Below are 11,467 nucleotides of genomic sequence, written 5' to 3' on the forward strand. Positions count from 1 at the left end.
CTATAGCAATGGAGCATGTAAATGTAATTACTCAATATTTATTACTGAAAATGTCTTATGTGAAAGTCAAGTACCAGGTGGTATTATTTTGTCTTTCTAATTTTATCGCCAACCAAACTTACTATTTTGTTCCCTCTTTGTGCCAAACTGATCCGAATGGCCAATGGTATAACATCTCCCCTCATTTTTTTTCAAACAATACGACCTATAGCATGACACACTTTGTAATGAAGTGTGGTTAATAACACACAAAACTGGCAATACTTGCAGTAAAGGTGGTTAAACACGGTATGGATAAAAAAGGCTGTGAGTTACTGATTTACATTCGATTCATTTTGTTATTTTTGAAAGAATTAATTTTTTTTCACTCTAAAGCAAGGTTTTTTTCTGTAGAGTAAATCTGTTTTAATTGTGGAATTAAATTAATTTAAGTGTAGAAAGTGCAAAGCCTTGGGATTAGTACTGTGTGCACTCCCTATATACCGTATTTTCACGACTATAAGGCGCATATAAACGTCTTTTTTTTCCCTCAAAATGTGCGGTGCGCCCTATGTGTGGTGCGCCCTATGTGTGTTGTTACTGCGGACATTTTTGAGACCACCATGAGAATGTTAAAGGGGGAAGAGACACGCCTATGAAGCACAGTTTAAACTGAAGGCTATCAGCTAAGAAGAGGAACATGAAAATCGAGCAGCCGCGAGAGAATTCAAGATTAATGAATCGATGGTTCGCAAGTGGAGGAAGATGGAAAACGAACTCCGACAGGTGAAGACGACGCAGCTGAGTTTCCGCGGACATAAGGTGAGGTGGCCCGAGTGGGAGGAAAGACTCGAGCGGCGTGGGAGTGATGGATGACCGACGGAGACCACAGTTTTATGAAAAGTGGAAGGCAGAGCCAGGCAAGTTACGCCACTGTTTGCGGATGGATTGTAGATGCTTGGACTAACGTGTCTGCTGGCACTGCTGTTCGAGCTTTCGCAAAAGCCGGCATAATTTCCGAGAAGCCGCCCGGCACGGAAAGTGACTCTGACAGCGAAGAAGGGGAAATTGGCATGTCTGATTTAGCGCAGCTGTTTAATTCAGAAACAGAGGATGATGACTTTGATGAGTTTGATTAATACTTTGTAATAAATACATGAATAAAGCACAATCATACTCAGTTTTGCTCCCGCTCTATTTTTAAATATGCAGTAGAGGTATTTAAATGTACTAGAGGACATGCACCGGTATATAAAACCTGTGCCCTATAATCCGGTGCGCCTTATGTGTGTGTTAAATACAGTAATGGCACACATAACTGAGACTGCGCCTTTTGGTACGGTGCGCCTTATGGTCGTGAAAATACGGTACTTGTCGAATTAAATAAAAAACATAAATTTGAAGAACATTGGTTGTTCAAATGAATAATGAATTAATAAATCGACGAACATCATATAAATTTAACAAAGGAATGTGATGTAGATAATTTCCTACCAAAACAGGAAGCCAAGACACCAATACTACGGAGTTGTAGGTTCCAAGTGTTCTGATCAGCACAACGAATCGTTTGACTGTTGCTCCCTGTCAAAGAAAATAAATAACAATGACTGAAAATGACAAATAAATATCAACAGCAACAAGAAAAGACCTATGATTTTATAACACGGTGACCTATTTATGAAGAGTGTGAGCTCTAAGTAAACTCTTTATATAATGTAATCCTTTTTGCCATATTTAACCCAAATAAAAACAACGTTTGCAACTAACATATCAAACAAGAGCAACCGTAACTACCGGGTCAACAGAACAAGCAGGAGTGTGTTACCCTAATAAACTAAAACAGTCCCCAGTTATGGCAGCATTAAACGTCCTAAGAAAGAAACCCTTCATAGATTTGGACCAGGTATTGGGGCGGCGACGCCCCTTTAAAGATCTTGTATACTATAGAATAATGCAATTCATGTAAAGAGCAAAATTAAATCACTATCTGATTGTATACAGAAGTTCTTTTCTGTTTAAGAAAATAAATAAGATTTTAGAGAAAATGTAAATTCACCTTACAAAAGTTCAAAAAGGAAATCCAAATGAGATGTATTTATTTGACAGAGTTAGAAAGTGGAATATTGCTAGAGTTTAAGACATGTACATCAGTTAGTTTTAAAAAAGCTATGCACAACATTGTATTTGAAAATTACCATCCTAAGTGAAATATAGTTTATTGTATTATAACTAAACTGTTTATTGTTTTTCATTAGAGTGTAGCTTAAATTTCTTTTAAGACAGCAGGCATTCATAAGCCTTTCAGGCATAAAATTGTCTGTGCAAACACAATGTGACTGGATGTGTCTGAATAAACTAAAACTAAACTAAACTTAAACCAAACTGAAAACTAAACTAAATTTAAATTAAACCTAAACTAAAGTTAATCTAAAGTTAAACCTCAAACTAAAGTAAAATCAAAACTAACCTTAACTTAAACTAAATCTAAACTAAACTTGAGCTAAACTAAAGTTAAACTGAATCTAAAACTGAATTATTCTTAAACTAAAGTTAAACCTGTACTTACGTAAAATAAAACTAAACTTTAACTAAACCTAAACGGAACTTAAACTAATGTGAAGTTAAATTTAACTAAAATCTAACTTAAAACTAAACCTAAACTAGACTAAACTCCTAAAGCTTGCAGGACACCAGTCCACCAGCACCAAAGCTGTGCGTGTAGCTGGGCCCAGATCCAATAATTTAATAACATCTAATATTAGAATGAACTTTTGGTTTGGCGGGTAACTTTGGAAATCTTTATAACAGTTTAACTTTAACTAAATTAGGTTCTGCTAACATATAGTCTGCTAACAGAACTCTAAAGTTTGTTTATGAGATGTCTGTGTAAGTCTGGGCCTGCGTCCATAAAACAAGCGATCAGCTTATCAGAGAACTTTGTTCCAGAAGAACAGCTGAAGGGCAGTACACTGTGTTTATTTAATCTTAGGTTATGGAGGTGGATAAATATTTCCTATCACCTGAGGGCAGATGATCAGGAGATATTGTGTGACTATTTACAAAGCCTGGTTGTCCTTAAACCTCTAACGTTCTACATGCAAAAAACGTCGATCTATTCAAATCTTACAATCTTGGAGCCAACCAAAAAGACTTTCTGATCTTGTTTTGTGCTTCACATAGGAAAGAAGAGCCAAATCTGTTAGAATATGAATCTAAATAAGCACAACAATCTGTCATTGCAGTAAGACAATTTCACAAATTTTTATGCAGCTGTCTGGCTTTAAACAGAGATCAACCAATAAATGTACTGTTCCAATTCACAAGAACAGTAGACCAAGAACGGAGAAAGTACCCAGATGTTGTTCTCGCCCCTCCCTCCTTACCCAGCATGCATCACAGCAGACTTGTCCATTCCTGAAACTGACAGCTGTCCCAGCATGCACTGCGGCAGCAGCAGCTTCCAGGTTAGCGCTCACAGAGCTCAGAGTATTAAGTTAAAAGTTCACTTTTCTTTTGCTGCTGTTCAATAAAAGTATGTTTTAAGACCATTTAAGACACTAATATTATACTTTCAAGTGTCACTATGAGGCCCATTTACCAATTTAATGCATAATAAACGTTGAGAGGACCGCGGCAACCTTCAAGGCTAACAGCAGCCAGAGCTAACTACAGCCCGTCTTCAGCAGCATAGCCGTGTGTGAAGGACCGCTGGCTCTGATGGCAATTTTTTTGTTCTATTTGGCAAAATATTCATTTGATTTGTGTTTATCTGACTGTGTTCATTATTATTCTCCCTCTCAATTAAAAAAGTAATAATTAATTAATAACAGGAATGAAATGCAGCTCCAGACGAGCCGAACGCGTGGCGACGTCATCAGTACGCTTCTGTTCCAATTGACCCAGACTCATGCTACGTGCTCCCGTTCTCCTAGAGCCCAGACTTTCCTGTGTTCTTGTCAAGAATATACCGTACTTGGCGAGGACACGAGTCCGAGTTCTAGTGAATTGAGAAACAGCAGAAGTTTCAGAACCATCTGCCAATGCATATGAAAAATCTCCCTTTACTGTTCAATTTAAAAAGTCTTTTATAATCTGCTTTCACGCATGCTTTTAAATCAATTCTTTTAGGTTGTTTTTCCACTTTTTCCCCTTTAATCTTTTTTTTTTTTTTTATGTTCTCGATTAAGTTGTGCCCCACCTAAAGCGGCTAATTAATGTAGTAGCAGCAATATCAGGTGAAAGCACTTTTTGCCTGGCGTCAATCAAGCATCTGAATAAAACTGAATGACCGACCTGTGTGATGAAGAGATCCATCCATGCCAGTAGATTTATGAGCACCAGGCTGAGGACAAATAAATCATTGACTTCTGGTTGGACCGAACGTAGGAATGTATCCATGGCAGCAAGAGACAGAAACTCCCCGGTACTTCAGAAAGAAAGAAAACAATAAATGAAAGAAGAATATTCAGGGCAGTTACTTAAATGTACCACTACTAATGGTAGATATTGCCATATTACCTGTTACCATAGTGATAGATGCCCTCTGGCATTTTAAGTATATAAGCAGGGCTCCGTGTCACACCAATGTCTAAGAGGAAGCTCTGGTTGTCCCAGTGACGTACATCCACAAAAATAAACTCGATTCTGCCGGTGAACTTCACCGACAGCGAAGAGAAGAAGGCAGGAGGTTGGGCCAGATGAGAGAACAGAAACATCTTGATTGGATGAGCTGGGTCAGAGCGCCACTCCTTACGTAGCTGAGCGGACCGACGGACGGTTTTGATTCGACGGGAAAGATGCGAGGTCATCCACCGAAAGATGTGCTCAGTTTCAATGTTTTGTCCAGAATATTCCTTTAGCATGACTTTACCCTTGGAAGCTGAGGTTTGAGGAGCCGACATGATGAGAGTCGAGTGTTGCCAATGACGTTTGATACATGACCTGTTGGACAGAGGAAAACTAAGATGTTAGAAAGGTTTTTACGATAATCCACGTAAAAAACTGAAAGCGTTGTTTCCAACTGGGCCTTAGGAAACTCCGTGGGGGAAGAAATAAATAAATGTACCATAAAACATGTTGATATTGCTTTTTAGATGTTACATTTTATCCATATTGATTTAAATATTACAGTAAATATACCATTAAATTATAAAAAGTACACTGAAATAATTAAATGCACTGTTAAATGATAAAAAATTACATTTAAAATCATACATTTGATTCATTAAAATGAATGTATCTGAAAAAAAGAATATAGTTACTTCACAAATTTTGCATATAGAGTGAAATAATTATATATTTTTAGGGGCTCACCAGTTTTTATCACTTTTATGTGTGGGGTCACAGGTTGAAACATTCGGGAACCCCTGGATTAGAGCTTTTGAGGTAAATATAAGGTTGACACTGTGTTTATTTTTGATATTTCAAGCTGAAAAAGAGTCCCAACAGGTTACAAGTTTCTGAGAAGATGTGTGCAGTAAGCAAAGACCAAGTTCAACTGTAGCACCTCCCCAATTAGTAATGTTGATATCAGTGTTTACCTTCACCTTAAACAAAGGATATCGGTCCGATATCAGCGAAAAAATTATGATCAAAACATATCGTCAGGCCGATAGAAATACTGTTTAAGATTTGTGGAACCAATTGGTTAATAATAAATGGTTGAGTTTTTGTTAAATGATATTCTCTGATCAATTCTTTTTAACACAGCCCACCTCAAAATGAGTAATAAAAGCTTGTTTGAGACAACGGGAAACTGACCTACTCTCTGAGGCAGGAACCTTTGAAAGACTCGGAGCTGAACGAAACAAAAGGTAAGAAGAACATCGGGTCAAATCCTCACCTTGCATGAGACCAATTCAACAAGTCAGCAATGCAGAGAGTTACCCATCTTGTTCCCGATGTTTGTTTTTGAATGTCTATTTAATATAACATTTTGAAAACCAAATAAAAAGTAGTAAAAAACAAAAAGAATATGTTATTTATACTGATATCAGGTCAATATCGGTTCATAAAAGACGATCTAATTTTGACCTGATAGGACTATTGTTCGGGCACTTGTTGATCTTGCAGAAAAAAATATCTGATGCCATTGACAATAAATACACTGTAGGTGTGTTGTTAGACCCAAATAAAGCGTTTGATACTGTCAAGGATTAATTATTGTGTAGATATGGAATTAAGAGTGCAGCTGTTTCAACGACCAAGAGTTATTTAGAGAATAGACCATAGTATGTCCACATTAAAAATACTGATTCATAGTTACTGGCAATGACCACTGGTGTCCTGCAGGGGTCAGTGTTGACTTCTTTATTACTTACTTGATTATTAATATCCTTAGTTCTGGCAAAGATTAAAAACAGATTTAAGAATAATATGATTAAATATTAGGAATCAGGTAGTACGATATTGGCTGTATTTGCTTTTTTCTAAATGTTATTATGGTACATTAATTATTTTCCAAAAATTGTATTTTGGTATGCATTATAAAAGGTAGCCATCCCTTGTCTTCTTTTTTTAGCCATCTTTTTTGCTATGGAGGGTTGGCATTATAAACTTATTGCTTCTGCCAATAAACCCTTTTCAGACTTTTTTATGTTTTTTTTATTTACGGTACAAGGAAATATACAGGCATTTATTGTATACTTGTGAGTATTAAATAAATATCACAATTATTATCATGTTTGCCACTGAAACGTGTTGCTGCACCTGCTGCTAACTCATTTTTGTTTTCTTTAGAGACCAAAACTCAATCCACTTTAAAACAGAAACAACCTAAACACATACATTTAAAAAAAAAAAAAGAAAAATCCCAGAAGCATCCTGCCAAAATGGGTAAAGTGTGAACAAAGGTCATTCAAAAGGACTTGTGTAATCACTAAACCTTTTTTTGTTAAAACTGAGTGTTCATCGTTTTAAAAAGCATCTTCTGGAAGGAAGAAGGCAGAGTTTACCTATAGTCATTGGAGCAGTTGAAGGTCCCAGTTCTGATTCCAAACTGAGACAGTTTCTGAACCATTATTCCCCAACTGGACTGACTGAGAACAGCTTCCTGGTCCCGTGCTATAACCTGCAACCACATATGTAGAGATCAGGTCAGAAAGTTGTAATTGTATTTTGAATACACGGTGGATGCAGAGATGTTTTTCCTTCTCTCTCCTAGCCTGGCCAGCCAGACTGACCTACTGTTCATGGTATACACAGCACATCCACTGAAGCAGGAGAATCCAATCAGCACAGTTAATTTCATTGTGCAGGTTGGAATTACCTGGTTTAGTGGTTGGGCAAAACAAATACACAGAGATGACTCTGGGACCCCACGATGCCCACCTCCAGCAGCTAAAGCCTGATTTCAAAGCCAAGATCAGGACTATCAGTCCAAAGAAACTGTTTAAAACCAATCAGATAACTTGGGATGTGATGCAGAAAACCACAGCAGCCAATTAATACGGAAGAGGAGTAGGGCCACTGAAAAATGTAAAAAAGATAGCTGTTCTTTAAATTTTATTTCATTTTAATATAAGAAAAAAGTCAGAATACTGACTTTTTTTCTCACAATACTGACTTTTTTTCCCCATATTAAATGTTAAAAATGTTAACTTATTTATTTTTATTTTTTTCAATGGCCCTAATCCTCTTCTGTAAATTTAGGATATACGGAAGAGGAGTAGGGCCACTGAAAAAAAATAAAAAACTTTATTTCAGTTTAAAATAAGATTTTAAGATTGAGTTCTATGAATTGATTTCTTTTTTTATTTTGCCTTTTATAAAACGCATGAAGTCATTTTCTTGACTTCATACAGGGTTTCCGCGGGTCATTAAAAGTCATTAAAAGTAATTAAATACATTTTCTGAAAATCAAGGCCTTAAATAACATTAAAAAGCATTAATTTCAACGTCTGGAGGCATTGAAAAGTACAAACACTTGATGGAACAAAAACAATGTTGTTCACAATTTATGTTGACTACAAAAACATTGTTTTGTTTAGTAGGATAGTGTGATAATCAGGCGGAACCTATAATTGACTACTGGGTACAGCTGGTGCACAAAGTTAAAACACTCGATCCAACGTGCTGTCTGTGTCGCATATACGTGCTGTGGTGAAAGAGCAAAGCTAATTTTAGGACAAAATGGGAAAATGTAACTTTCAGCAAAAGTGGTTGGAGGATGAACGATTCAAAACGTGGTTAAAACCCCGAAATCCCACGTCCTCCCCTCACCGCTCCGCTGCGCTCCAGACCTCCTGCGCAAAGCAAAGCCTACAGCCTCTGCTCTTCCTCCAGTCTTGCTCCACTCCGACTTCCTTGGAGTTTGAGGAAAGCATGCGCTATATTATTAAATTCAAAGCAGCAAAACAGGGTTTCTGCAGATCATTACAAATCATTGTCATTAAATTATTTTGTAAATGTTATTGGCACTAATTAAATCTGATTATTGTGGCATTTGAAATGTTTTATTTAAAAAAANGAAAGCATGCGCTATATTATTAAATTCAAAGCAGCAAAACAGGGTTTCTGCAGATCATTACAAATCATTGTCATTAAATTATTTTGTAAATGTTAAAAATGCATTAAATGTGAATATCGTGGCATTTAAAATGTTTATAAAAAAAATAAAAAAAAGATAAAGACAATTTCATCAAATATATTATATCGCGATTAATTTGCGCGGAACTGCTTTCAGTTGATCATAAAGCAGCTGTTTGGAAAAGAAGCTTGAGGCGGAGAAAAAGCTAGAGAATAGGAAAATGCAAATTTCAAAATCTATATCTACATATATATTTCTCTATATCTATCTATCTATCTATCTATCTATCTATCTATCTATCTATCTATCTATCTATCTCTACCTACCTATTTACTTATATCTATCTACCTATATCTACCTATATCTACCTACCTACCTACCTACCTACCTATTTACTTATATCTATCTATCTATCTATCTATCTATCTATCTATCTATCTATCTATCTATCTATATCTATCTACCTATATCTATCTACCTATCTATCCACCTATATCTACCTATATCTACCTACCTACCTACCTATTTACTTATATCTATCTATCTATCTATCTATCTATCTATCTATCTATCTATCTATCTATCTATCTATCTATATCTATCTATCTATCTATTTACCAAAGCCATCTTGAGCGTCGGCACTAGGCTACATGTGATACAAATTAGCCAATGAGCTGCTGTCAGTCTGGGTTGCTGCTGCTGCTACTTTTAGACACAGCAGGCAAACCTGTGGCAAGCGGGCGGTGAGAAAGAAGGAGAAGACAATGAAAAAAAGAAAGAGAAAGTGTGGACTGCTGGAAGAACTGCGGTGAAATGGTGAACGAAAAGTGAAATGGTGTGCTCAAAGGTGACCCTGCACATTTTGAGTATGTTTGGCTCAACCTGCTACTGTGAAGCAGGATTCTCTACCGTGAACATGAATGAGCACTGTCATTGAAACCCAGGTTTAAATCCTTGCAGGGCAGCCTAAAGCCCACTGCTCTCATTAAGCCATAAAAAAGAAAGAAAAAACAAAACAAAAAACAACGGTCAGTTCAGATATTTTATTTTTAAAAAGTGAGTCAGGAAATTGTCTATATACCAAACAGAAAAAAATTAGTTTTTAAAATGGAAAAACTTGCTATTTCTTATATTTTCTATTCAAAATTCAATTTATAACATGAATGCATAAACACCTAATTTTATTTCAGTGTTAAATGCTGTTTAAATTAACGGATTATAATTAAAAATGTCATCCTGGTTGTTGATTTTCTTTATTCGGACCCCACTGATTTTTAATTGGTTACACCATGCCTAGTGGGTTAGAGCAGTGCGCTTGTGCTCTGAGAAGGTTGCAGGTATTCAGTTCGATCCCCACAGCCTGCACTATGGTCCTTAAGAAAGACCCTTAACCCCACACTGCTCCCCGGGCGCTACACAGTGGCAGCCCCACTGCTCCCAATGGGGATGGGTTAAAGGCAGAGAATTCAATTATTACTATTATTATGATAAGAATAAAAGAAAAAATAACCTTGTTATTCTGTGTTTAGGAGGTAAATGAAAGATAAAGCAATGGGCTAGTAGGTTCTTTAGAAATAAATGGTAAATATTTATCCATCCAGTCTTTAACAGAAAAAAAAAGTTTAATAAAAACTGAAATAAAAAAAAAAAAGATTTGAACTTTTTGTCTGGCTTTTTTGTTTGCCATTTTGCTGGACTACTGATGTCGAGCAGTTGACTTTAAAAATTTTCCATACGTCATTAGGCTGTTTTACATACATTTCCATGAACTTTTATAGCAAAGGTAGCCAAAGGTACAGGACTCTTTCTATCCAAGCAAAACTAATCCTGAGGCCTAAATGCAGAATAATTTTAAGGAAGAAACTCACTTCGATGAGCCAAATGGCATAAAATAAAGGGCAACTGAAGCCCATAATAATTCTGCTCGGCCTTCAACCAAAGACCGAACTTTAGAAGATTGTTAGGATCAATGTTTTATCTTTCATGAAAAGGCTTGTTAAACCCTAAAAAAATACCTTAGTTTTTAAATATACTATATATGTTTTTTGCAAACAGGGATAAAAAAAGAAACATTCTATACAAAAAAAACAAACACAGATCTTCCGCATCCAAAAAATATAGATTTTTATTCATGTGTTAATAATGACCTGGTCAATGCAGAAATATTGATTAGCAGCCTTGTACAATTTCTATCTTTTTCTTTCTGGTTATTTCTGTCATTTTGCATAATATTTCCGTAATAAATGATTACAACAGCATGATAAGTAGTTTATTTCCACTCTAATTATTAGCCTTAGTCTGTTTCCATCATAACCTGTGTTTTGATCAGCCTTAATAGCCTCAAATGGCTAAATGAAGAACCCTGGTGATGGAAATAGAGAGAGAGAGAATCCTAAGGCCATCAAAACAGACCCTTCACCTTGGCTACGCCTAGAAATTCTGTACATAAAAGTTATCAACAGAATCTGTGACAAAGGGCAACCTTGGTGGAGTCCAACCCTCAATGGAAACAACTCCGACTCACTGCTGGCAATCTGGACCAGGCTCTGACACCGGCCGTACAGAGACCTAACAGCCCTTATTAAAGGGCCTGGTACTCCCAACTCCCGGATTAGCCCCCACAGGATCTCCCGACGGTACACGGTCAAATGCCTTCTCCAGATCCACAAAACACATGTAGACTGGTTAGGCAAACTCCCATGCACCCTCCAGGATCAAGGGGGTGTAGAGCTGATCCAGTATTTCACGGCCAGGACAAAAACCACACTTCTCCTCCTGAATCCGAGATTAGACTATCCGACGGATCCTCCTTTCCAGAACCCCGGAATAGACCTTACCAGGGAGGCTTAAGAGTTTGATTCCTCTGTAGTTAGAAAACACCCTCTGGTCCCCTTTTTTAAGTAGAGGGACCACCTCTACTTAACCACCTCAGTGACTTCAGCACCAGAGATGGGAGAATCG

General features: G+C 36.8%; 1 protein-coding gene across 1 annotated transcript in view; it reads right to left on the reverse strand.

Moving 5' to 3' along the window:
- Window positions 1–11,467, reverse strand: part of rnf103 (ring finger protein 103) — a 26,314-nt gene that overhangs the window by 2,906 nt on the left and 11,941 nt on the right. The window contains exons 3-6 of the mRNA XM_015401019.1: window positions 6,933–7,048; window positions 4,498–4,920; window positions 4,273–4,405; window positions 1,474–1,560 (exon numbers count right to left, since the gene is read on the reverse strand). Coding sequence (XP_015256505.1) covers window positions 1,474–1,560; window positions 4,273–4,405; window positions 4,498–4,920; window positions 6,933–7,048 — 759 coding nt within the window. The remainder of the gene's footprint in view (window positions 1–1,473; window positions 1,561–4,272; window positions 4,406–4,497; window positions 4,921–6,932; window positions 7,049–11,467) is intronic.

The sequence above is a fragment of the Cyprinodon variegatus genome, unplaced genomic scaffold, assembly GCF_000732505.1.
Source record: "Cyprinodon variegatus isolate N-32 unplaced genomic scaffold, C_variegatus-1.0 Scaffold1173, whole genome shotgun sequence".
Lineage (NCBI taxonomy): Eukaryota > Metazoa > Chordata > Actinopteri > Cyprinodontiformes > Cyprinodontidae > Cyprinodon > Cyprinodon variegatus.